The sequence below is a fragment of the Ursus americanus genome, chromosome 16, assembly GCF_024610735.1.
Source record: "Ursus americanus isolate L20-20 chromosome 16, mUrsAme1.1.p, whole genome shotgun sequence".
In the NCBI taxonomy this organism is placed as follows: Eukaryota; Metazoa; Chordata; class Mammalia; order Carnivora; family Ursidae; genus Ursus; species Ursus americanus.
Genome location: NC_142142.1, coordinates 37,617,052 through 37,644,760, shown reverse-complemented (window position 1 = coordinate 37,644,760; position 27,709 = coordinate 37,617,052). Strand labels below are relative to the sequence as shown.

Sequence of the window (27,709 nt, the reverse complement as noted above, 5' to 3'; positions counted from 1 at the left end):
TTCCTGCCTCGGTGACAGAAAGAACATAGGTCTCTGAGCGATAGATGCAATATGTGCAAAAGGAACGATGGTGTGTGTCCAAGATGAAAAATAGCAGGGCCTGGCTCGGAAGCTGTGGCAGGGACAACAGTGGTGACAGTGCTAACACCTGCAAAAGTTTACCATATGCCTTTCACTGTGCCAACGGCATGGCAGGTGCATTCCCTCCTCAAATCACCACTAGAGGTCGGTAACTTTATTCTAACCGAGTTGTAGAGAGGAAGGGATGTTGGCCCAGAGGAGTCACGGAAGTCCACTCCTCAGGAAGCTTCAAGTAGACGATTGGGTTTGTTTGATGCCAAGCGTTTCCTTTTTCCCAGGATGACCTGTTGCCTTCCTCATGACACAGGTGCGAGATGAACCACCGTGAGTAGTAGATCGGGCTCGTTGCTGAAGTGTTTCCACAAGGCAGTGCAGTTTGTGTTTGATGTTACAGAAAATAGGGAGCCATTTCTGGTGTCTGGAGAGATGTGACATGACGGAGGGGGTATTTTAGGAAGATGAACGTGTCATTTCCACCGAGGGTTATGTTTTGTTTTTTTTTTTTTTGGAAAAGAAAGACTTACAAATGAGAAGCTATTGACCATGAAGGGTTTCTTTTCGTAGGATTTCATCAAGTGATTTGCTCCTTTCCCTACTGGTAGCTCTTAACCAAGAACTTCCTTTAGTACTTTAAATGCACTTTAAAGTATGCTCTGCTTATCTGTTTTTTCCCCCAATATTCTTTGTAAGTTCCTCATATGAGTGATAAGGCATTGATCATTTACAGCCAGAGCACAACTGCGGTTTCAAAGAAAACTCTCCTTGAATCATTAACTCTATAAATTCAGCCATCGACTCTGTAAATTTCAGTTTAGGGTTTTTTTTTTTATTGTTGTTATTTAATTCTTCATTTGCTTTAAGCAGCGACTACAGGAATTTCATTTCTGGTGGTTCGGAGTTTAATTTGTTACGTTACTGATCTTTTTCTCTCTGTTTTTGCTATACATGATTCTCCTGCAGAAAAAAAAGTATGTGAGGATAAAGGGGAAAATAATAACAGTGAAACCTACAATGTATAAAGCATTTTACTCTATGAATTACTTTTCATCTGCCTTACCCAATTTAATCAGAAGGTAGACATGTAACAATCGGTGAGCAGTGGAGTCTTTGTGGTTTTTCTGTAATTCTACATTTGGTCTGGAGAACATATGATAGTAAAATTAAGCCTCATTACTTTTTGCAGAATGACTTAAGTGTAAATCCCTTCCCTCTGGTAATAGAAATCTGGATCGATGGAGAACATACGGCTTCCCCAAATCTTAAGCCATCCAACTTCGTTTCCTACATAAGATTGCCTGATATCCATGTACAAAATTACACATACACTAATATACCTGTCCCCACTTGAATTCATGACTGTGATCACCCTGGCATTTATGTACTTGCATTTGAGTCTGTAAGCCCTCGGACTTGCTTCTCATTTGGACGTCCATATAACAAGCTCATCCAAGCTGGGTCCTTGTAAATCTTGCTGTGGTGAAATTACCACCATTTGGATGGTGAAATTAAAGTGAAGTCATGGCCTTTAATTGGAGGCAAGGACAAGAGATGCAGAGACCCCTGTGTCCTTTAGTTTCCTTGCTTTGGTGGTATAGTACACAGCCTCCCAGGAGATGTGAGGTCCTACCAATCACTGCTTTGACACTGGAGCTCCATCCAGAAACAGCTGTCCAGAGCTAATTTATTTCCTAATGCTACGGCACTGTTAATTTATAAATTACATCGGTAATTCGAGCTATTATTAATTTCAGATGGTGTAGGGCAAGCCTAATTAAAATATGACACCAATTGCCACACATATGTACCAAGGACTACCATTTAAAATTAATGGGAATATTAAGTGTGACACTGGTCTCCGAGATGCTTTGCACAGTAATTATAGCATTCTAGCCGGGAAAGATCTGACAAATGTAGGCTTGAGGTTGGTAGAAAATAAACAATGACAACACAGAAGGAATCACAACTTCTTTGTGTAACCCTTCCCTTCTTATTTTCTCCACTCTTCCTCAAATCAAGGTTAGTACTTCTCCCCCTAAAGATGCTTACAAAACAATAGCAAAAAAGCTACTGTTGATCATTAGAGATGTCTTACCGGTTGGGACTGTCAGTCTCTGTGGGTTAATATTGATGGTCCTCTCCCCATAGCCTGGACTTTCGGGCCCTGGTTTCTACTTATGAATGTGTTCCTGATTCTTGTGAATTTGGGTTGCTTGCTGTAACACACACAGGCTGTTCTTTTGCTCTTCTGTAGGTAGTAGAGGCAAGAGAGTGTCCACCCATATACAGTGTGGGTTCCAGGTGACCTAAACGTGTGTGAGGAAATCCTCAGGTTGGGCTTATTACTGGATGGTGGCACAGACTTCTCACGAGCAAGGAGTGGTGGCAGTGGTGGGCAGGTAGCAGCCCTTCAAGATACAAGATAGTCCTTTTCTAATTGCTGTCACTGTTATTTCTGTTGTTATCTTGATAAAGATGGCGACCTTAGCAATGTCACAGAACGAATACAATGGTAACTTTAAATACCGTGTCTATCGTTCTTAGTATTAGATTAGTGTGTTACTGTTGTCCTTTTCCTGCTTTGGCTCAGCAGTTCCCTGTGGCGTTATGGAGGGGTCGTATCACCCGGAGAGAAATGCTCCTCTCTTTCCTTTACTCATGTGGGCCACTCCTGATAAAATAGTTTCACTCCGCCTGAGTCTGCTTCCCAGCAGGTCACAGCTTGCTCCTAAAGCAACAGGCGTGCAGCGTGTGAGTGAGTGTTTTTAGATCACTTCCGTGTATATACGTTTTCATCTGTTACCCCAACAACCCCGTGGAGGTAATAGAACTGTATGTACAACATGCCTGCGAACTGTCTCTCAGTTGCCAGGGACAGTCTAGTCTCAACTTACGCTTACTGTCCCAGAGTAACTATTACTAGTCCCCCTTTTACTCTTAAAAGTATCCCAGTTTACACGATAACTATATATCATCACGCTAACTCTCTTTACTTAACGGAGAAGGCGGAATGATGCTGGGATGTGAGCAGTTCTTTTTGTCCTCCCTCGCCTTTCCGCGAGTAGGCTGAAGTTGACCGTGACTAAGGGAGAGGACTGTGAAATCAGTCTTCTCGGCTTTAACCTTATGGCTTCCATAAGCCAATGCTCATGGCCAGTGCTCAGGTAGGAACCGGTAGGTAGAGGGTGGTTATTATTATTCATAATTTTTCAACAGAGAAACTGCGTCTCAGCGTGGCGACATGACAGGATAAGATTTGCCGCTGTTTCTTCTTGCTCTTGACTTCCTTCCGTATCTGTGTGGAAGTGTGGTGTCCTTGTTGTTGGTTTGTCTTCAGGATCGGCCACACGAGAGCCCTAGCAGATCAAAGTTTAGGAAACTGTTCTTCGCTTATCTTACTGAGTGTCTAAATCTAAAAGCAAGGGTTTAGGTTTATTTTGTCAGTGTCTCCACTGCCTTTCATGGCTTGTGTGTGTGTGTGTGTGTGTGTGTGTGTGTGTAACTGCTAGTGTGATGTTTTTAATTAACTCCTGGTCTAGGCTGCAGTGATCAGCCCTAGATTTCAAGGTTCAGCCTTAATGATATCCTGAAGTCAGAAAGAGTTAATATTCACCTATGGTGCCTAACTTAGATCCCAGAGCCCCACTGCTTGGTAAGAGTTGGGCAGTGTAAATGTCAAAATTATAAATCACTTCTCGAGGACCAGTAATTCTCCAGGCTCTGTGTTCAGCCTAGGTAGGGGCACAAACATTTCAGCTGGTCCACTGGGGAATTAAAGGAAAGTTAATGATGGAAGCAGTAGAAGGGCTGGGAGTGGGGGAAGGAGAATAGGCATCGTTCCCAAGAATCCGAACTTGGAAATGGCACAATTCTCTGCAGACATAACCATTTTATACTTTGTTTTCTAAGTTTATACCTTTGGTGTTTTGTTTTTCTTCTCACCATACCTTCTCCTGCAGCCGTGGGCTTTGTGAGTGAAGACGAATACCTGGAAATCCAGGGCATCACGCGGGAGCAGTCGGGGGACTATGAGTGCAGTGCCTCCAATGATGTGGCTGCACCAGTGGTCCGGAGAGTAAAGGTCACCGTGAACTGTAAGTGGTCTCAGGAACCTCCACCCTGTGTGTGCGTGAGCCTGGCTGCTGTCATGGCCACAGCAAAGAGCTGGATCACAGAGCCAGCTGCTGACTCAGGATGGGAAATAATGCCGTAGCATTGTCCATTCTCTGCTTTCAAGAGAAACAATTCCAAATTCTAGTTTTAAAAAAAAATGCAGCTGAAAGTAATTTAATACAATCCCAAGCTTGACTTATATTCCTGGAAGATCATCAAATGGCCTTTGATGCATAATTTATAGAAATGCATCTTCGAATCCCAATTTTTCCCATACTTTGTTCGTGCTGTTTCCTAGCTCCTCCCTCTCTAGCCCAGTCATGTCCATAGTGGGGAACAAAATACCAGGTGTATAAAGGAAATTTATGATATATTTATGGAAATTTATGGTACATATTGATGGTATACTTATGTGATCTCATACTTTTGTGATTACATATGTTGATGTACAAAGTACACATTCATAATTTAAATATAAATAAACATGCACATATTAGAGGATGTAGCTCAAAACCTGATTTTGAATAACAGAAGTACAGAATCCAAAAGTTTGGAAATCGCTGCTCTAGAACCCTCATTTTCTCTTATCAGCCACCCAGATTCTCTCTGACATTGAGCTTCTTCCACTACCCCACCTGTCTCACGCTCTCTCCTCTTGCTTCCGTATAGTATACATTGACTCAGTTCTGTATGACATTTTGAAAGTTTTCTCTGCTGTGCTTATTTCAGGAAGTCTTACAACAGGATAGAACCCAAGAACTAAACCAGCAGACAAGAAGCCTTTCCCTTTCAAAACTTGGGGGTGGAGGTGTGGGAAGAATATTGTGCCTTGGTGATTATTCATTCTTTAATATTTTGCTTTCTGTTATAATTTGAACCTACTTAATACCCAGCGCTTTAAGAAGCAAGGAAATAGGTACAACAATGCCACCGTTTTTTATACCAAAATGTGTACTACCGATTTTTTTAAAGGGATTTGAAATGACTTGCAGTTAATAAAAATTAACCTGGAAAGTAAGGAGATGTGCACAGAAGGAAAACCTCTTTAGGACAATAAGTGAAAGCTAGGGATAAATGAACCCAGGAAATATATACCTCAAGGAGGGTAGGTGCAGGTGCAGAATTTGGCTTTGAGTTGTGAAATCAAAGCGGGGAGACATCATCTGCTTTAAGGTTTATGTCCCTAAGATGAAAGGAAACCCGTTGCTTGGGAGAAACACTGCTTTTCCTGGTACTGAGACCCCAGAGAAATTTCTCCTTAGTGTCTCCACAAAAGATCACTTTGAGATATAGTCAACATCACACGCGGTATTTCTGCAATAAATAGAATGCCAAGTTTATTACGGCTGTTTTTCATAATGCACTTCAATGCAAACTGTTGGAATTGCCAAGGGTAGTTAGGTAAAGACTTCAAATGAACACAGGCCAACTTTATAGGTCTAGTTTGGTCTGGCTGGATTTGGGGATCCATTTTAGGATGCCTGGAAGAATGACTGATCTGTCTATGCTTCAGGCTATTCTCCATGAATATTATTTCTTACAACCGAGCTTTTGATGGGAACTGAATGGTTTGAGGTTATAGACTGGCAAGAACCCGGTGTGCAGAAATTCTAGAAGGCTGATTAAAGGAGTGTAGGGTTGATGGGCTGGCATTCTCCTATGAGAGTTAAGAAGTTTAAACAGGAAATATGCCTCAATACCTGGTCATTCCACCTCTGCACAGAGGGAAACAGCAGCCATACATGCTAGGAAGACAAGCTTTTCCTTAGCACTGTGTTGAATGGTCTCACTCCCAGGCTCAGTTCCTGTATCAATTTGTCAGCTCGAGCAAGCAGAGGTAGAGGAGGGAGTAAACACCAAAACCAGTGAATGAGGCAACCTGACCCGTTTTAGGATGCGTTTTAAAATGCTACAGCACATCTTCTCTCTGCAGACCCGCCGTACATTTCAGAAGCTAAGGGGACAGGCGTCCCCGTGGGACAGAAGGGAACACTGCAGTGTGAGGCCTCAGCTGTTCCCTCCGCAGAATTCCAGTGGTACAAAGATGACAAAAGGTAAAGCCTCCCTCCTTACCCCCTCTGCCTCCAAGGAGAAGAAAGTTTTTCCAGCTTTCTGTTTCCAGATGTTTACACATGAATCCCTGAACAGTCTTCTTCTAGTTCCAACTAGCTAGCAAGGTTGGGGAGGGGATATTTTCTGATTATTCATGATTTCCAGTTCTGTTTTTAATGTTTCCATGCAGAGTTAGCCCCCGCCAATCGACGGGCTTGAAAGAAAACATGTTTTTTAGGAAAGCAAAATCTCCAAGAAGGGCCACCAGAAACATTGCAAGCCCTGTGAATTTTGTTATAGGGCAAGAAAATAATGTGTTCTGCCTGAAGCTATTTTTAACACACTCTCAGGCGTGCATTAAGAAGCTGGGAATGTTCACAGGGCGCTGGGAGTGGCCAACAAGTTAGCGGGTTTCCAGTTCAGTTCCGGATACCCTCGGTGGTGGTGGATAAAAGAGTCCGTGACCGGATTTAGCCCTACCTTTGTGCCCGGGTTGTTCTTTCAAGGTAAAAGAAAAGAAAGGCGACTATTCCCTTCCCTCTCATTGTTGCAGCCATCATCGGGGTATCTGTTGTGATTCAGGGAAGATTGTCATTGCGAGGAGTTATCAAATGGCGAGTTAGCACAAGGTTCAGCGGCTCAAAACAGCCCGGGAACATGACAATTACTGTGATCAAAGAGCTATTTTAAGGTGGATGAACAACGAATAAATGTGCAAGAGCTGTCTGTGCTCCAAATGCTTTGATAAAAATGGGGAGGGGGTGACGCAACACTGTCCGAGGTGCATATGGCTGGGAGGAGGAAGGCATTCCAGGGGCTGAGAAGCTGGGAAGAAAAACAGCCCAAGAGGGATTGCGGGACGGGGAACACGGAGTGGGTCCAGGCCAGCAGTGACCCAACTGTTGCCCGCACTACTTAGAACATCTCCAGCACGCCTTGGGTGCCCTTCTTTATGAGGTCGGTCAGACACCAAAAGCTCTCCCAGTCTCGGAATCACGTGACTCCATTGTAAGCTTCACCGTGTCTGATCATAATCCTTCCAAATGAGAAGCAGTGCTTTTCCATCTTGAAGTACAAAGCCTAGCAGCAACTTGGCAAGGTGTATCCTATTCATCTGGCCCATTTTAGAGATGAAAGACGTGAGGCAGAAGGAAGAAAAGCAAACACATGAAGAGATAAGAAGAAAAAGCTGTCTTTCCCCCTTCTTCTAAGAACTCAGAATCAAGCTGAAGGGAGTACCATTTCCCCAATAAATAAGCATTTCTCTTGCAAGTCTTGTTTCCCTTTTCCCTCCGCCTTCCCGCTGAAGGACCTCCTAGGTGAAAGTCTAGTATCCAAAAAAAAAAAAAAAAAACAATAACAAAAAACATGGAGCTGTACGGCCAGTTCCTGAACCTTCAATTATCCAAGTCTTCGCCTAATCAGATGCATCTTATTTTTTTAAATTCTCGGTGGGAGAAAAAGATATAAGCAAAAATGTAGGGGAAAGTGAGATTTTTTTTTAATGTTTTTTTGTTATATTATGTTAGTCACCATACAGTACATCCCTGGTTTCTGATGTAAAGTTCGATGATTCATTACTTGCGTATAACGCCCAGTGCACCATGCAATATGTGCCCTCCTTACTACCCTCAACAAACTGAGGGCTTCAGAGGGGAGGGGGTGGGGGAATGGGATAGACTGGTGATGGGTAGTAGGGAAAGTGAGATCTTAAAATACATGGAGGAAAGTAGAGCCAGCCATAGGCAGAAATGGCCAGTGGTGAGAAAAAAATGAAAAGACAGCCCTGCTTTGTACCCTTGGTGTCGTCAGAGGGGCTGCTGTGTATGCGTTATTTTCCCAGGAGGAGAAAGCCCGATTGCCTCCCCACAGTGGGGTTTCAGACACCCCTGGCTCAGGCAGCCTTGATTCCTCTGCTGTCCAAGCTCTTCTCATGGGGGCTCCTTTCTCCCTTTAAATGATTCTGGTCAGCTTTCCATGTGCTCCTCATTTATTTATTTCCCGTGTTCTCCCACTGAGTGGAGTTGTCTGTCCTCCTGCCACCCAGTGCAGCAAAAACAGCTCTGGTTCCAAGGTCCTTGTTGCTGTGAGTCCTTCCTGGCAGGCTGGCAGGCAACCTCCTCCAGACGGGACCCCCTGCAGGAAAGAGCAGCTCTGCCCTAGCTCCATTTCCAGGGACATGAGCGGACTTCCGAGGCAAATCAAAGGAGTCTGTATGATGGGGACAGGCAGTTTTCTCAAAATTTACTGTAGAAGCCTCTTTTGTCTGCGTCCTAGCACTACTCAACTGTGCGCCCCTGGTGTGTGCCATCAATCAAAGGGAGAGTAAATGGGATGCTATACTTACTAAGAGCCACCCATCCACGGGGGCATGAACCAATGAAAAGCCTCAGGTTCCTTAAAAACCTGTAGCCTGGGAGCGTTATGGGATGGGGAAATGTGTGACCACACAGAGAAGCAGCAAGTGTGTCATCCCAGAAGCTGCAAAGTGCTGCAAAGCGCTGCTCGCCACCCCACCCTGCTTTTAGCTAAAGACATTTCAGAGCTGTCAAGCAGGAACCTGCTTCGGGTAAGTGTCTCTCCCCACTGCAGAGCTGAAATCTAATTCACAGCTTGGATCTGATGTGAAGGCTTCCTCCCCAGCCCAGGAATGGCGTCAAAATGGCAAATGGGATCAATACACTTGACGAGCTCTGGAAAACCTCCTGGTGGGTGGGCTTGTAGAGCCTTCTTTGGACAGCACCCCCTAGAGGATCAATATCTACATAACAAGCTGGAAATAGAACGGCGGCGTCTGGCATCACAGCCGGATGCCTCCTTCAGTTCCTACAGTGCTCACATTTTAATGAAGTCCATGGACTCAGGCCAGTTCACTGCCCTCAGCTTATGAGACAGAAAGGCTCCCAGAGGAAAATCTGCATAATGAAAAGCAAGCAAGTTCCTCCAGCCAACCTTCTGACTTCCCAAGAGACAGATGTTGCAGGAGAACTGAAGCCAGAGCCTGGCTTTCTCTTCTGATTGGGTTGGGGTGGTGGAGAGAACCGTTCTGTAGTCCTACACAGACAGTGTCTTCAGGTGATGACAACGCAGCTGTCCTGTGTGCCAAAAACACGTTGGGACCCAGGGACAGGCAGGAGATCATGATGTCTGACTCAACAGAAATATAGTATATTGAATAACATTTTATAGTTTATGGAGTGTTTTCTCATCACTGTCTTTCTTGCTGGGATTCACTTCCCATTCTGCCTTGAATATTTTCTTTCTCAGTTTGATGACTCCAAAACCAGCCATTGGCCCCAATTCCTGTCCCCTGTGTCTTGACATTGTTTACTTCCTACACATCCTGCCCCAGACAAGCCCTGAACCATGTTTTCTGAGATCTTCCATTCAGAAGGATTCTTCCCCCTTACATTTATCTTTCCTATAGCATAGGCTCAGCTTCTGGGCAAGCAAGACAAATTATTTCAGGGAAAGTAAAAGGTTGGCTTAAAGCCCATTCTCTGAAATAGGACATTCCAGAGTTTTTAAAAGGAAGAGGGTTGGTGTCATAATTTCCACGTAGACATGCTATGGCAGTAAGAATTTTTGCTGACAGCATCCTGAAATAGAGTATATGACCCCACCAGCCCCTAGCAGTGTTCTCCCTACCCTCTCCATCTGCCCAGTGGTGGTGTCTATGGCCCTAGCAGGTATATCTGTTTTCCCCACTCACCCTCTGTGGCCTTTCTTTAGTGGCCTCTACCACCAGTGCTAGCCCTTGTGGCATATTGGACTACCATAATGGATTGCTCAGGGAGACTGACAAGGCTCTATACGGTCAGACTCTAAGGAATCTATGATCCTTTCCAGACAGACTTATTATAATACTCTGGGCAGACCACCTCTCCCAAGCCCTTCAGAGTACCCTGCTGTAAAAGTGATCCCTGATTCTTGTATTCTGTTCACCAAGAAAAATAAGGTATTATCTGCAGAATGCCTCAAGTTCCTAAGAGAACATTTATCACTCAGGTCCTTGGAAACACTTTGTTCTTTCAAAACTCTCAAGCTCTTCTCTTTGAAGATTGAGGGTTTTTTTTAAATTATTTATGATTTCCATCATCATCATGTTCATTAGCCATATCATCAACATCAATTAAGTCCACACTTGGAGAACCTACTGTCTGAATGTCACACGGTTGGCACATTCGATGTGTTGAAGGCACCTGCCTTCAGAGAACTTGGTGAATATCTGTGTAGTGTCAGGAGTGTCTCCAGGCACATGCATAAAAATAGAGAAATACAATTATGTGTCATTATGTATGTGTGAATTGCATTAGCTGAGTGGGGGAAAAAGTAGTCATCATGATGTCAAGAAGGGGGCAATAAGAAGATCATTAGTTCCAGAGTCTGTCTTCCTCCTATGAGAAAAATATAACCAACTCCTTTTTTCTCCTTTTTTGTCTCTCTCTTGTTGGTCTCAGACTGGTTGAAGGAAAGAAGGGGGTCAAAGTGGAAAACAGACCTTTTCTCTCAAAACTCATCTTCTTCAATGTCTCAGAGCACGACTATGGGAACTACACCTGTGTGGCCTCCAATAAGTTGGGCCACACCAATGCCAGCATCACGCTCTTTGGTAAGACTGAGCCCTGAGCTGGGCAGTGAAAGCAGGAAAGGGTCCTGTGAGACAGAAGGAGTCAGAAGGAACAGCCCGGGTGAGGTGGCAAGTGTAAGAGAATCAGGAGAAGCTGGGTAGGGGTGAGTTAGAAAAGAGAGGAGGGGGAGAGAGAGAGAGAGAAAAAAAAGAGAGAGGGAGCGCTAGTGCATGGTTGGGGATCGGTAGGAGGGAAAAAAATGAGAAAGACTGTTCATGCTTCATTTTGTAGTGGGCAATGATGAAGTGACATTTAATTTTTTCTCTTCAACAGCTCCTCAGCTGACTAGGGATGGGGTGGGGGCGGCGGTTCTAACTGGGCATAATAGCAAAGCACTTGGAGAGGAACATTTACTATTTCAATACTTCGTTCACTAGAGCCGTGTAAAATGTTACCATTTCTGAACCTTTTCCTGGCTGTTGGGACATAGGAGAAACTGGGTTCCGTTTGTAAAAGTAGAATCATGGGCCTTGGGGTCCTGAATATTAGCCTCGGAGGGAGAATTCACAAAGGAAATGAGGATTTCCCCAGCTCTTCATTTGTGTCAAAGGGTGTTGTCTGACTGGATTAAGATATATCGGTTCAGCCAAGCCACCATCCTGACAGAAGTCACATGGTCATTCATGCATTAATTCATTAAACAACGGTTTATTGAAGGACTGATATGGGCACAGCAGATTGCGCTTCCTTCCTTCCTTATCTGGCATCTATATTGGTGCCGGGAGCAAGTAAAGAAAGCAAACAGACAAGCTCCTTGCAGACCCCGGATGTCTCAAACAGCCACGCTCGGAAGTGAGCTGATGTGTAGGTCTGTGTCATCCGCCAGGACTCCAGGTGTCCAGGGGTGACTTGCATCCCTTGGTAGATCCAGATTCACCCTGCAGGCCGCAGGGTGAGTTTCTGGTTGCTTTTGCGGGAAAATTCCTCCGTACCCTCACAAGCTCAGGTAGCTTGGAATTTTTCAAATCCATTCCCCTAGTCTCCCATGGTAGCAAGCAGCCTTGAATATGATGGTGAGGGAAAGCAAGGAAGGTAGCAGATAATTAGCAAGAACATAAATTCTTTTTACTCTGAGAATTCCTGGAAAACCCATAGCTTCAATTACCTCACCCTCGCCCCCAGCCCCTACCACATCCTTCCACAGCACATTGCATCTGGCCTGCCCCAAATAACCTGCCTGTGCGGCTCCATTGTCCCATCTTGGCTTCCAAATCACATTCGGCCCCCCTTCTATCCAGCACATAAAACAAAACCCAGCTTTATCCAAGGGGGCTGGGAAGGGGAAGGCTGCCCTTGATCCCAGAGCTGGTAGCTCAGAATGGGCAGAGCTGTGATTAGAGTGATTGATCTGTCTGACATCCCTCACACAGGGATAGTCATAATTGCCCCTCACATTTGTCAGGCCTTCCTGGCTTTCTGGCAGGTGTCTGTCAGCAGAAACAGAAGGGCCAGGATTATAAAGGGGCAGACCCCTCCTTCCCTGGCCTTGCAAACCTGAGGCTCTCCTAGCCGTGCCGTCCACCCCTCCCCAGGCCTGCCCTCCTCCCACAGCAGCACTCATCCCAGTCTTCCTCCTCCACGGACCTCCTCGCTCTTCTGATTTGGATGCGTGACATGGTTTTGCAATTGGCTTTATCACTACTCTCTAATTCCCTGGCCTCTTCCCCTTAAGCCATCTGAAGATGAGAACAGGGAGAAAGCACAAACTTCGAGAGTGAAATAGCTGGCGTTTGTGACAAGGAATTCAGTGAGGCATGTGCCATAAATCTGCTCTTCTCGGCAGACCCCTGTGTTGCAATTAGAACCTCTGCCTCCCCACCGTCGGTCTGTCTGTATTCACCCTGTGTGCCATTGAGACGCTCCTCCAATTGCCAGCTCTCTGGAGTCCAGGATTCTCTTAAAAAAAAAATGGAAAAATGATAATATGTATTCAGATAAGTTTAGAAAGACTGGGTCAACCAAGATGAATGGGGTACACGTGGGAATGTTCTTTAATGTGGAAATCTCTGAGCTTTTCTTTACATGCTAAGTCTCTAAGAGGGAGAAAAAGCATGGAGCGTTTTCCAAATTTAATCCAACAGAAAGCAATTTTCACCTCAAATGAGAGACCATTTGTGAGGAGCTCATCACCGAAATGCCCGTGGCTGACATAGTCCTGAGGAACTAGCCAAATGTCATTAATGTGCAAGGTGGGTGTTTCCACCCCATTGGCTCTTGCCGAGGTTTAGTCCAGACACGGCAGCCCCAAAAGTCAAGATGGAGGCCCACCACCAATCACAAATACAAACTTATCCTGGAGGCGTCCATGTCATCTCCCATTATCAGCAGACCCCGAGCCCAGACCCATCAAGCAGACTGGGGCGATGGGAAAGCGGCATTTGTGTTACACAAATCCGTGAACTTTGTGATGCAGTCCATTGTCCTATAGCATCATGACAAGCCAGCTGCATTATCACCATTTTGCCACCAACTTTCATACAAACCGTGTGCCCTCATCACATGACCTGAACGTCGGAAAGTGAGGAATGCTGCGCAGGGAGGCTCCATCATGGCCGCATCCAAATGGAGCAGGGTCATCCTTCCCATCATGAACCAATAGTGTCCTGAGCACCTGCTCTCTAAGATGGCGGGGATTGCAGGGCCCCCAGAACGCTGAATCATGGTGGTTCTTGGGGCTATCTTGTTCCTACTGTGGTGCCGTGGGACCAGAAATTCCTGAACTTGGTCTCCCAAAGTGAGACACTGGGGGTAAGATGTGGGACAGAAACCTCATCTGGAAAGGAACTTTGGTCCTTTGCTACCAGCTCAGTCCCCCAGCTCAGCACAACTCTGGGAAATATAGGAGGGGTCAGCTCCCTCACTTTCCAACCATCACGTCCAAGGATGGAAACATAAGGCACGTTAGTGTTTCTCATGCTGCATCTTGTCCTACCACCTTTGGTTTTTGTGTCTTCCCTTATTTATCCATTCCCCCAGAACTGTATGTGAAAGGCAGTATACAAACTATATATGACAAATATATAGCGGCTGTATATAATAAATGTCTTTGTTTTCATTTTTCTCTCCTGTATGTCCCTCACCCGATTTAGAACTAAATGAGCCTACAAGCTCAACTTTGTTGCAAGGTCAGTATCCCCCTTGCTTTATGGTTTTTCTCCCCTCTCCTTTCTCCCCGAGCCCCCCTTTCCCCTCCCCAACCCCGCATTCCTCTCTGTGAGGTTGCTTAGAGGATGGTCTCTGAAGCTCGGGCAGTCACTGGCGCTGTTGGAGCTCCAAGGGTAGCTCTCCTGTCTCTGCTCACACCTTGCCCACGCTTCCCCTGAAGGGCCAGGTGCGGGGAAAAAAAAGAAACACCATTAACCTCGCAAAGCCTCGAGATCTGTGTGAAGGCCAAAGGTAGAGAGCATGAGTCTGAACCAGTAGGAAGACAGTCCAACCCCCCGAGCCGTTTTCAGAGCAAGAACCCTATCAATGGGCCCTGAGCAACACTGTGTGTGTGAAGATTTAAGTACCCCCTAAAATGCATCAGCTGGTTCAAAGCAAGGTTCTCTGAGAAAGGCAGGGAGGCAGGGCGCCGCACGCATGACAGTCTGCAAGCAGTGACCTGGAGTGGGATGCCACTGAGGTCCAGTGCAGAGCCTGACATTTAGCAGTTCTGTGCTCTTGAGCAAGTCGCTAAACGTTATTGAGGCTCAATTTCCTCTTCTATAAAATAGAATTGATCTGCCGTATCTACTTTAGAGTCGTTCCAACATTCGGCTGAAACTACATAGTACAAAGGCTTGGGAAACTGCCAGGTGCATTTTTAATCATTCCAGTCCAATCTCCAGATGCAGACCGAAAGGCAGGAATTTCCCTTGGTGCCACGTCAGAGCGTCAAAGCTCTTCTCCCCAGCCCCTTGACGTCCTATCCCACTTCAAGCCTTTCCCCATATACAGCTCCTGCCTCTCCTGCTCATGTTTGCACCGCCTTCCGACTTCCTCAAGGCCCACTAGCCGACCGTAAGTGACTCACGAAGGTCCACAAACCGAGCGGAGCTGGTTCACTAGGACTGTGCCTGAGCGTTTGGGCAGCGGTGAGCCTGGCCGAGTGGTGGATTTGAACCCATGCCGAGTGTGCTTCTGTGCTCCTCTGAAGGACAGGGCTGACCATAGGGTGGCCCAGCAGGAAGGCAGCTGTGAGGTTTTGCCCACCTGCCACCCCAATTCGCTGACCTTTCTCCTCCCACCTGCCCCCACACCCATCCCCCCGCATCCCTTCCCATCTGGCCGCCGAACACTCGTCAGAGGCTGGCGGTAGACTTGCAGGGTGGGGAAGGAGATGGAAAGAGATAAATTGCATGGGAAGCTGTTTGACAGATGAGGAAAAATACTTTTATCACAAAAAAATCCAGGGCTGCATTCTTCACCTTAGTAAGGCAGGGTACTATAGTGATACTCCACAAACAGGAAAATGAAACAAAGGAGTAAAAAGTGAAAGTGAAGTCAATGGAAGCATTCAGGTCCAATTCATGATTCAACTTATGTTTATTGAACCCTGGTGCAGTGATATCCACAGATCTAAAATCAAGAGCGTTGGGAAAGTAGCGAACCATAAATGGTAAAAGGGAGGCAGGAGGGACTGGAGCGAAGACAGATGGTGTTACAGGCTGTGCTTTCAGAAGTGACCGAGCTCATTCTGATCCCTTCGCTCTTTATTTCCAGAGGGAATAGGAGCTTTTAAAATAGTCAGTGGCTGCTCAGGAGTTAGTGTATCCCTGCAGGTGGACTCACCTGATGGAGGGGGCATTGTCCCACACCAGACCCAACGATAACACAGCAGAGCAGAAGCAAACAGCACTTCCGGCTGTTGAGGAGGGGAGCGGGAGCAGGACAGTTTGTGACCAGGCTCACCTGCAGAGACAAAGCTATCCCACCCCACTCCTCTCTGCTGTAACAATGAACTTGGGTAAAAGAATCCGTACACCAGCTCTCTTCTAAGCTTCTCGGGCTGCTCTCAATCCCACATCCTTCTTGTTGAATACAGGGCAATGGGTCATTGCCAGAAGTTGTAGATTGTAGACATCTGGAACGTGCCAAGATTTGGATTCGTGTGGTTTTCAGTATAGCTATTGGGCTCTTTTGTACAACTGAAGAATATCTTAGAGAAAACAGACCTTGCACCTGGGGCATTTCTCCCATTCATCTGTGTTCTGTTCTTTCTTTCTTTCTTTTCTTTTCTTTCTTTTCTTTCTTTTCTTTTCTTTTTTTTTTTTTTTTTTTTTTTTTACCTCCTCCTTTGCTAGTCTCCCATGGAATAGAGAGCTATCTATTTTCTCAGGGAATACCCCTAAGTTATGCTCTTCTTATCTCAGAAATACCAAACAAGATTTATACAAATGCATGGATTTCCACGGACAGGGTCCACGTGGCTTTTAAGAGAAGTTCTAAGCTATTTTGTTACTCAGTATCTGGATGAGCTAGAGAGATTCTGATAAGAGAATTTCATTCCTCCTCAGCATTTTCTGCCACCTTTGAAGTATTTCTCTGCTCCCCTTTTGCAAGCACAACAGATTGCGTGTCACCCTCTCGTATTACTATTTGGTGGTGCAGGACTCCTGCCATGATAAATAAGGACTCGGGGATGGGCCACCATCCCTCACCAAGCTCCCTCACAGGCAAGCGTGCCGCGGCCCACACTGCAAACTCAGCGTCTTGGTAGCCATTCATTTCCCATCCACGGTCCTTTGTCTTTTATCTCCTAGGCATGAAGTCAGATTTGATGGTATCAGTGGGCTGGGAAAGGTTGGCTGATTATTGCCTGTGAACCTCACAGTGACTGTCAAACCAACTTATTAAAGAATGGGGGAGTCAGTAAACTCTGTGTATCAGAAGGAAAAAATTGCAGCAGGAAAGAGGATCAGTTCTTCCCTGCAGAGGATTAAAGGTAGTTAATTAGGCCCAGCCATCCAGCAGTGAGCATTTCTATGACACGTGTGTCTAAATACTGAAGGTATAAAAAGGCATTCTCTCATCCTCTTCCTGGATGGTGAATATACCCATCCTGGCATGCAACCAGCTCTCTTCTGCCCACTAGAATCAGACAGAAGCCCTGTGCCTACCTAGGTACTTAGATTTAGCCGCAAGCATTGGCTTTGGTGGCAAAAAGATCACGTTATGAATTGACGGGGGATATTGACTTAGAGGCTTAAAGGGAATGCTTCTTTTTTCTTTTTCTTTTTTTTTCTTCTTCTCTTTTCTTTCATTCTTTCTTTATTTTGAATATTTTATCCAGTTTTACCTGGCTTCTCATTAATATAGCAACAACAACAACAAAAAATCACAAATTCCGGTCAAGCTCTTGGCAAGGAAAATGCATGCTTGGATTGTCAGGGATTGTTTGCTTTCTTGATAGCCAAGAATGAACTCAGAAACATGAGCTTATGGGTGGCTAGCACTCGCTTTGAAGGCTCAAACAAGGCCCACAGTTCTGCAAACTGGTGCAACAGTGATACCATCTCGAGCATGATACAGAAAACATGTTAACATTTCTGCCTCTCTCCTTGGTACCAAGTCAAAGGCAGTGGGATGGAGTGCAGCATCAGGGTAAATACAAAGAATATCTTGGCTACATTTCCCCCCTCATTGTGGTGAGATGTAAAGGGCACGGAAGGACATTTCAGATAATTAGAAGTTTCGAAACATCGTTACCTGGCAAAGCTCACGGATACATTCTAGCTTAAGATCAATGTCAAATAGTCCTTTGCCAAGGTGGACACTGAAGATTACTGACCTTCATTCAAGGAGTGTGTGTGTTAGAGATTCAGGGAAAAGAGTAGATAGATGGGGACAGTTCAGCTGAAGTTGATCTCTACCTTACAGAAAATCACAACTGGTATCTAGATCACTGTGGAAACTTATGCTTTCAATTGATTTCTCTTTCTGATAGTTCCAGCAAACCAAACTACCAAGTAGAACCCTCCCCTGTGTCCTCCCTCCAGCAGAGTCTAAACCAGCACCCCAGCAGTCTATGGCTGCCCTCCCCCAAAATGCACCCTACATTTGCACTGTTTGTGGGGTTGAAGGCCTAGGACTACTTTATCGCTCCACGAGTCCCTCGTCATCTTCCCTCCTGACAGCCACCCTTCTTCTTGGTACAGAGGGACTCAAGTCAGTCATATCTGAGTGAGACGCTTCGTGAAAATAGCCCCACCTCTGCTTCTGGGTGGGTCTCGAGGCCCCAGCAATCACTCCAAGGGACTGTCCTCACTACATGCACAGACAACATGGTGCCAGCACTCCTGGCTTTTCTCTACCACCTCGACTTGACGTCAGATCTTCTGTGGATCATGCCTTTGATCTCTGGTCATACATCTCTCCTTACATCTTTTTCAGAGTGGCTTCCCTGAGTTGCTATGTCCACTTTGGTCAAGAGGGATATCATATCTCAGTGCCCTGAAAGAATAGATAGAGAGCTTGAAAGCATACATATGTATTCATCTCAGGTTGGTCAGATATTTTAGTTTAGGTTAGGTTGAATTATATCTAGGTTATCTTTCCTTCTATATGCAAGGACCTTAGCACAGAGAGTGGTATCACTTTCATGCATTTTTTTTTACTTCATTGAGGTAGAATTGACAAATAAGAGTATATTTAAAGTGTAATCATGTTGATTTGATACGCAAACACGTTGTGAAAGGATTTGCAACCTCTCTGTATCCAGGCTGAACAACTGCAGAGACCCTTAGTTAAAGTGGGAAGTAAAATATTTCAGATTGGACCACTTCTGGCCACTCAGGACATCTACTATTAGCAGGAAAGGCTCTGTGGATTGTTCCAAGGTTTGAGTTGGTGAAATGTGGTTCTTTTGTGGTCTAATCATCAGAGAAGAGCTGGCATCCCAGTACATTTCCACGGGCAGGTCTTACTTAGCAAGTGCAAGTATAGCCCCATAGGTGCGGGTCTTACTGCCCAAGGTTACCCCTCTGGACCAGCTTGCGGGTCTTACTGCCCAAGGTTACCCCTCATGCAGGGAGGTCAGGCATCACAGGTCTGAGCCCTCTGGCACAGGGTTTGTAAAACACGTAGATATATGCCAAAGTTTTATATCTCAAATGTAGCACGGACACCTATGTTCAGATTGCTGTAGTATAATCCATTTGTTATCAGCCCATTTTACACTTAAGGCCTACACATGTCAACTAATTAGGGGATAGTCTGGTGGCCAAAGAAAGAAAGTTGTACAAAGAAGTATTTATTGGCTTGGGGCCTCGGGCTCCAAGGTGTACTGAGTCTCCTGCTACGAACCGATGGATGTGCTGGCTCTCATTGGATCAATGATCCAATCTGACCATCATTCATATCCTGTCCCAACCCCCTCCCCACTCCATCTTGTGGCAACTGCCTTCCCAGCAAAGTGGAGGGATGCACGTATGAGAGCTGGGCTGTGGTCAGGACAGCAAGAGCCAAGGGCAAAGCAAATGCCTCTGACTGCTTTCTACTTTAACAGTGGTTTGTTTTTAATTTTTTTTAGAAGTGAAAACTACAGCTCTGACCCCTTGGAAAGGTTGGTATATTTCTTCCCAGGCAGCTCTGCCTGGGTAGGGGATGGGTATCCAAAACTCTTCACCTTCTTCCCAGATGCCTTCTCTTCTGAGCTAACCCCTCAGGGAGCAGCCCAGTGGGATCCTTCCCTGACCTTGGGCCATCTCTGTGCCAATCTCAATTAACCTATCTCTAAGGACCTGCCATTCCCCCTGGGTAGCTTCCGCCCATAGACGTCTAACTGCTGTTTGCCGGCAGCACTAATGAGCACCTGCCAGGGCCCAGAATAGCTCCATGTCTTGGCTGCTCCATACCAGGCCGGCCTCTCCTCACACACAGATGCTCTAATGCAGTGATCTTAAACCTTTGCCTTGCATGCTGTCCTTTGCTTATCCTGTTCTCTCTTTCTCTCTTTCTAACTTGGAGCTGGAAGGGAAGTGGTGGGAGGGAGGGGAACATGGAAGGAAGAGGGAGGTTCTTGGGTGAGTCACTTGGCTACGAATAAAATACGTCTTATTTGAGGCTTTCATTCCCACTGGGTATTTCTGATGGATAAATTGACAGTTCTCTGAGACCTTAACTGTCTTGGTAATTAGTCTCTTCAGGCCTCCACAGCTCTCTAATGAGGTAAAGGGAATAAAGGCATCCGAGACAGAGTGGAGGCGTGGCTGCGTGATGACCAGAGGCCTCATCTGTGTGGCACGTGTTACCAGGTGGACGGGTTGAGCTGCCGTTCTGGTCAGAGCAGGCTGAGAGGGGCCTGCCCTAGGACGCTGGCACCCACACCTGCCTAGACAAAAGGGCCTCATCTCAAGGAATTCTTTCATGTGCTGGCGGGTGGGGGGTAGCCTGTGTGGGCCCCCCCTTTCTCCAGTGGCCAGGTGGGACAGGCCCCATAGCCTCACTTCCTCTCCTCTCCTTGTTCTTGGAAGATGTGTGAGTTACACATAGTGGCGGCCCCGAGTTAGTGGGAAGAAAATTGTATTTGGAGACAGAAGTCAAAGGAGCTTGGGGAAGTCACTTAAGCCTTCTGAGGCTAAGTCTCCACATATGAGAACTGAAGAGACTAATCCTCATCTCGTACCTGAGTGTCTTTGAGGGGCTGGGACACTGTTCCAAATGCAAGGACTCTTCCCAAAATCCTAATCGATATGGTTTTACTCCTATGTGTACTTTCTCTCAATTGTAAGAACTTTCAGTGACTTTTATTGGAAATAGAAAAAGAGGGGAAGGGTGTTTGGAAGTGAAAACTGAGATAAAGCAGAAGGTAGGGAAAGAGTGTTTTGTTTTGTTTTGATTCTGTTGGTCTGTTGCTTTTTTCTCCAAGTAGAATCTTAGAAAGAAAAACACAGAGACAAAGTAAACATGAACACATCAGTATGCATCAAAACATTCTGGTTCCTTCCTTCTTTCAACAAACATTTGTTAACTGCCTGCCATCGGCCCTGTTAGACACAGACCCTGCCCTTAAGGAGCTTATAACACAGAGGAGGAAATACATATTAGATAAATAAAGAGAAATATAACACAGATGGTATGCGATGCTATGGAAGCAAAACAGCAGGCAAGTCAAGGAAGTCTGCTTGGAGGAGGTAACTGGGAATGGAAGGGAATCTTGAAGGAATGGGAATCATTTGGATGAAGAGCATTTCAGGCAGAGGGTATGAGGGTATGAGGATGGGAAGGGAAGGGAATATGGCTCACACACGCACACCTGCGTGAGCATGCGTGTACGTGGCGCCCATGGGCTTGGGAGGCAAGGGGAAACCACGAAACAAAAAACGTGGCAGGAACAGTGGCTGAGGAGGCAGATAGCAAGCACATGACAAAATGTAGGGAATGTTCTACCAAGCAGCTGGGAAGTTTTGTAAAGTTCGTAGGAATCACAGGTTAATATCATGATGAATGTGGACTCCTGGAAACAACGCTCTGGAATTAGCATAAAGAATAACTTCAAGGGGTCAAGGCCATAGGGGGCAAGGCCCAGTCCTCTGTGAATTTTTATGGCAATTGAAAGGAGAGCTGATGCAGCTGTCCTCTTTGAGAGGACAACTGGAGTACCTGTGTCTCGATGTTTCCCAGGGGTCAACCCCTGTGTCCTCCTCCTTGTGATCAGGTTTGTCCAGGTCAGGTTTCCTGGACGTGCCTAAGAGAAGGATGGGTTAGGGTGAGGGGAGAGAGCGTGTGGAGGGGGAGGAAGCAGGCCGGACATGGTCCCATGCAGTGAGTGATAGTCGCTTGTGGGCCTAGCACAGGAGCGCAGCAGAGAGGCTCTGTGAGCGTGGCCAGGGTAACAATGCAGGCAAAAGGAGGCTCCCGCACACTTGGTGGCCCTTGCCTTTCTTCTATGGGAAGAGTTTTCTGACACAACAGGTCAGGACCCCTCTCTGCAGGCTCTCTGTGGTGCTTCCCAGCAGGCAGCGGAGCCACAAAGGAACTCCTAGGGGCTTAGCAATGAAGCCAAAGACAAGTGCCCAGAGCACGCACCTGCAGAGGCGGCCAGCCATTGTGAGGTACCTTGGGGGTCGTTTGCCCGCTCACAGCCGCCTCCCGTGCAGCCCTGCAGAGGCCCTGGCTGCAAACACGGTTTTCTGACTTTTCTACATGGTAACGAAGCCAGGTCCCCGCTGGGCTGTCTGCTTGGCTTGTGGCATTCTCCATTTCCCTCCCTGGAGACTCCCCGGAGCTGGGCGGCCCCAAGAGGAGGGAGTGCAGGTGAGCAGCCCAGAGCCACGGAATGCAGAGAACTGGCATTTATTCTCTTCTCCTTTACCACAGGGCATCTTCCAAGCCACAGCCAGGGCTGGGGGTGAGGGTGGGAATGTGCTAGAGGGAGTGGGGGAGTGGGCTGCAAGGCTGTGTATGCAAGCATGCAAGAGAGCAAAAGACAGGCAAGAGAAAGAGAGCCAGGCACCCACAGACACGTGTCTGGCCAGGAGCACAATGTGCCAGGTCCGCAGAACACCCTTGGAATTCTGTGCCTTGCGCATGGGAAGAGAGAGTGCAGCCACCAGGCCCGCCCCACTTAAACATGGAACCCGGCTGCACAAAGGCCTGCTGGCCCGCTGGCCTCAGAAACAACCTTTGTGGCTTGAAGTCAGCCTCAGATGCGGGCAAGGGTCTTGATGTGAAGGATCTTGGAGTGGCCCAGAGCAGCAGGGCTTCCTCTAGGGAGAGAACAGAGCACCTCAGCCTTGAAGGCATGGCGAGTGGCTTCTCTCCGGGGGTTCCAAAGAATGTTCTGCGGACAGCAGAGATGGAATGTGGAAAAAGGAGTCCTGATGGTGGTTTACATGGAAACACACTAGTTAGATGTCACAAGACAGCCAATGAGTGATGAGTGGTAAATGATAAGCATCTCTGAAGTTGAAATGTAAGGCATTGGAGCGTAAAAGCAGTGCCCCTTTGTCCCCTTCTATCCCACTGTGGACTGGGAGAAGGAGGGCATTCCATGACAGACGCCTGTAGTTTTGTGTTGCCCAGAAATTTACTTCCCAGCTGGGTGGAGCGCAGAATACGTGTGTTTTGTGTTTCCCATCATGAGAACTTGCACTGCCCGGCCTTGAGAATACTGTGAACCAGACACCCCAGACACATAAGATTGAAGACCCGGTCCATTTCAAGCTCATGACCGTCTCTTTAGCCACTGCCCCAGAAGCAGAGATTTGTCCCAAAGGTCTAGGAATTAAAGTTAGACAGGCAATGCTTCCAGGCTAGGGGTTCTGGAATGGACATGATGGAATCATCCCGTATGGAATCGAAAAGGCCTGCTTTGTTGCTGACTTGCCCTAGCCAGAGGTGTCTCTGGTGCGTAGCAGGCAAGTCAGGCAAGCAGGTTCTGGCTTTGTTTCCTGACCCCAGTGAGGACATGGGTCTAGGGGGCAAAGCAGCTTTAAATACCTCTGTTACATTTCGCGCAACAGAGCATTCCAGAGCAAGGCCAGTCTGACAAGGTGCCCCGCTGCAGTAGGTACTGACCCAGCTGGGCCTCCAAACTTGTGTGCACTATTCATGAACCCCGGCTCCATTTGTTATGGGCATTCTTGGCTAGAAAGCTTATGTTTCAAACAGTAGGGAAACTGCTGGAAAATTTCAAGCACCTCATGGTTTTCTGGTCTCCTGCATTTGGTCCTGTCTCCCAAGAGTGTGCTGCAGACCGGGGTGAGGTGCTCCTCTCACCCGCAGGTGTACCTGGGGCAGGCTTTGTATCCTAGTGTCCACATAAGCCTTCCCTCACTGCATGTACATAGCACAACGCCACCTATTTCCTTGCTGATCCCACCTCGACATCCAGCGGGCTGGTTCTGGCCTTTCAGGGACGGGATACTTGAGCTAGGGCTGCTGTGACCTCGTCCAGGTGGGGAAGAGGCCAAGGGCTGCAGGTGGAAGCCCAGTGCCCAGCCCGAGATGGAGTGATCGACAGAACGGGCGCTGGGTCCAAGGCAGCGGCAGCAGGGAGACAGATCACTGTGTCCAGCAGGTCCTTCCCTGCACAACAGGGTGAGCAGCTGGAGGGTTACGTGCGTGCTCAAGGCAGGCACTGCTCAGAAGTAGTCAGATGATGACGCCGACGCTACAAGGGCTGCACTTCCTCAAAGCTCTTTATAGAATGTGAATTAATTCTGCCACCGTCTTGAAGTTGACCCTGAGCCATGGCCTTAGCACGTTACAACACAGTAAAGGAGTCGTGGCCACCAGCACACTTGACCCTGAGCCTCATGTTTTCTTCGTGCAAAGGAAGGCTCCTTGTGATACAGTGTGCGTCTGCGGGGGCCAAGCTGTGCAAGGTTATTTCTAGTGTGGCCCCCCTGCCACGGATGGAGCGGGAACATGAGGTGTCCCAGTTAGAGGGACGCCTCATCAGAGGCAAGGCCTAATGATGGCAGATCAGGTGACGGATGGCCCCTCTTAGACCAGGCAGCCCATGACGAGTGTGTTCTCTCCACAGGCCCCGGCGCAGTCAGCGAAGTGAACAACGGGACGTCGAGGAGGGCGGGCTGCATCTGGCTGCTACCTCTTCTGGTCTTGCACCTACTCCTCAAATTTTGATGTGAGTGCCACTTCCCCCCTGGGGAGAAGCTGCTGCCACAGCAACCACCCACCCCACAGCGACGGCAACTCCGACAGCAACAAGAGCACCCCCGTTTCTTATGAGCTAGAATCAAATGAAATTCCGAGACACAGAGCCTAATGGGACACAAATTCGAGGGAGGGGAAACAAAGAATACTTTGGCGAAACACATTTCAAAGGGAAATTGCGAATCGCCTTGCAGGCCTTGCAGTTCCGTAGGCACAGCTGAGTTTTCTTTCTTTGTCCGAACGGAAAGAACGCACACCCGGCTTTGGACCCACCCGCAGCTGCATTGTGACCTGTTTGTGACCAGGGTGGGCCGGGCTCAGCCACTCTGCCCTCTAACGCACCCCCAGCAAGGAAAATTCTGGCGTCGGCCATCCCAAATTCAACAGAGACGAACGCAGAGCGAGTCGTGCAGGCTCAGATGTGCCACTGTGGCCCCTTTCAGAGACTGTGCCACTGTTGTGTGTGTTACAAAATGCAAAATTAAAGAAAAAAAAATAAAGAAAAAGGAAACTAAATAAGACAGCCTGACAGCTACAACAATCCCACAATCAACAGCCACAAAAGATATTGTTACACTTTCTTTTTTTTTTTTTTTTGGTTTTCGTTTTACTACATGGACATCATGGATAATAAGGGATTCTGGTTCATTATTAATTTTATTAATTATATTTTCTGATATGAGTCTAGAATTTAGTGCAAAAACAAGACGAGACTAAAAAATACACAAATGAAAGGGGTGAAGAGAAGTATGTTTGTTAAACATTAAAAATAGTATACTTCTTAACTAGGTTTACAACTGGTGGACCACACGCCGGGCATTAACCACCTGGTGAGGATATGTCAAATCCACCAAAAAAAAACCACATACGATTTAACCAACATCTCCACCAGCGCTACACATTTCTCCTTCTCCTGGCATTTAATGCAGACAATACTATGCTTCTACCTGCTGTTTAGAAATGGAAGGGTGATCCGCACTCTATCTTGAGTTTGTTGGCTATGCTTCTTTTGATGACATATATTATACAGTATATATATACATATATTTTTTTTGTTAGAGTTCTAGCCATTTTATTTCTCAGCAGGGTCCTTTCTCAGACATTACTGCATGCTGTATATGGCGTTAGCTGTGTGTCGATCTTCTAAAAGATGATAGAGTTTACTGGTACTTGTGTAATCAGCTCCTGCCTTTTTGTTTTCTTGGGTTATTTACACGTCAGAGACATTTATAAAAAGTGAAAAGAGAAAACAAAACAAAACAGTAATACCAGGCACAGCATCTTTTCCAGGTGTGGCTCTTGGAGGCGAAGGCCCCAACCGGGAGGCCTGACTTCTCCGTCATGCCTCGGGGCTGTGAGCAAACAGCGAGCGACTGGACCAGCTGAACAGTCAGTAACCACTTGCTTTAGCCCATTACGGGAATCTCTGATGCCTTTGTGACTACTGGAGAATTGAATCCTCTCAGTTCATTTTATTTAATTTCCCACCTTTGTGTGCGTGTGTATGAAAGAGAAGAAAATGCAGTTTTTAGATAACCTTTTTTTTTTTTCCTCCCCCGAAGTCTGGGAACGGGAGAGGCCTCGGGGAGGGGTCCTGGATGTGATGAGGGAAAGTGGGATTGGGGGCTAGGGGAGGGAGGGGGTTGTCTCTGACTTGACATTAAAAAGTGTTCCATGTCCCTCTTCACCTGGTGTGGTACCTCATTCTCAGCTGGGGGGCGGGCCTGAGGGCCAAGAGAGCCTGCCTGGCTCAAGTGGGAAGAATATGGAGGCGACCCTGTATCTGACTCAAGCTGCTGCTGCTTAGCCCCCTCGTGGGGGTGGAGTGGGTTCCTTCTGGGATGTGCTCTGATGACAGGTGGGTTCAGGGAACCACCCTCATCCTCCTAACAGAAGCAAAGGAGGGCTGGCCGTCACGAGGACTGCATCTCCAATGTCTTCAAGAAGGTGCTGGCTGAGCTTTGCAGCATTCCGCTGGTGGCCAAACACCCCACTTCTCAACCTGGGCAAAATGTCAAGCCCGGTTAGGGAAAGGCTTTTCTGTGTGATTATTTTGGGGAGGCAGCCTAGTGCAGCTATCACAAAAAGAAAAGACAGGGGAGAGGGGAAAAAAAGCTCAAAACGTTGTGGATTAGTATTAAATTATCCCAAATTCTACCAACCGGTGTTTTGGGGAACTCTTTTCCCATCGTGCCTACCCCCAAACCTTGCCTTCAGTCACAGATAAGAGGAAAAATAGATTTTAATACCAAATAGTATTCAAATAATTCTAATCTGTGCTGATTGATTCTGGGAATTAAATAAATAGCTGCAGATTCGCTGAGAAGCAGAAATAGGTCAGAGGCGAAACACTGAGGAATTACCGTACCTGTGTCCTCAGGGCTCGGTTCCACCCCAGAGGAACAGGCACTGTTTAGGAAGGAGCTCTGACTGTTACTAGCAAAACCGAGAAAAGATGGTTGACTTCAGGTCTCTCTGTGCCCTTTGGCCTTCCACCCTCACCACCAGGCACCAGCTACCCCACCTTCTTCCCGGCAGCGTGATCTGGAGGAGTCTGGCCAGACCTCACACAAATTTGACTTCTTTGGAGTCACCCCTCCCTTATATCCCGGAACTGCTAGGGCGTGGGATTTGGGTGTCCTTAGACTGAAAGTGGATGGTGGGCATTTATCAGTTCTCCTTTGCCCGAAACTACTGTAGACACTGGCAAGAGGGTTTTTGAGCAGGTGATGGTGTTCACAGGATTAAAGTGGACACTGGTAACTCCCATATTGCTAAACGTGAGCCCAGACGCCTCTGAGTAAATTGTACAAAGACATCTGCAAAGAGACACTTCCTAGAGTTTGCTGGGACGTGGCAGCATGGGGACACATGGCCTCCATTTGAATCAGAGCTTTCGCTTTCATACTTACCAAGCATGCGTTAGATCACTCCTTCGCTATCCTCCCAGGAGGGACTTGTCAGTTACGACCAACTCGATAAAGTGGCGTTGATGAGGAAGACTTCAATTTACCTATTGGAGAATTCAATAGCCCTTCTTGTCTTGCGGTTCTTTAGAACACTGGTTATTCAAGAGCACAGGCCTTGTAGAAGCAGCTTTGGCGTGACCGATGGGTTCAGCAGAAAGGAGAACCCCCTACCCTGTGGCAGGAGGGAGATCCTCTCATCTTCTGTTTTGCGTTCCACAGGAGTCCCAATCTGCTAAATTTCAGTCTTTAAAGGGAGCGTCCGTG

The 27,709-nt window shown here is 46.9% G+C and overlaps 1 protein-coding gene across 6 annotated transcripts in view; it reads left to right on the top strand.

The window, feature by feature from the left end:
- NTM (neurotrimin) overlaps positions 1–26,094 on the top strand; it is a 929,604-nt gene extending 903,510 nt beyond the window's left edge. For 3 of the 6 annotated variants that reach the window (XM_045790734.2, XM_087868270.1, XM_087868269.1), the window contains 6 exons: positions 4,038–4,172; positions 6,125–6,245; positions 10,704–10,855; positions 13,964–13,999; positions 19,387–19,419; positions 24,346–26,094. In XM_045790734.2, the coding sequence (XP_045646690.1) occupies positions 4,038–4,172; positions 6,125–6,245; positions 10,704–10,855; positions 13,964–13,999; positions 19,387–19,419; positions 24,346–24,446 (578 nt within the window). In that variant the 3' untranslated portion in view covers positions 24,447–26,094. The remainder of the gene's footprint in view (positions 1–4,037; positions 4,173–6,124; positions 6,246–10,703; positions 10,856–13,963; positions 14,000–19,386; positions 19,420–24,345) is intronic. The other 3 variants (XM_087868272.1, XM_087868271.1, XM_087868273.1) reach the window with 3 other exon arrangements.
- The last annotated feature ends 1,615 nt before the right edge of the window (positions 26,095–27,709 follow it).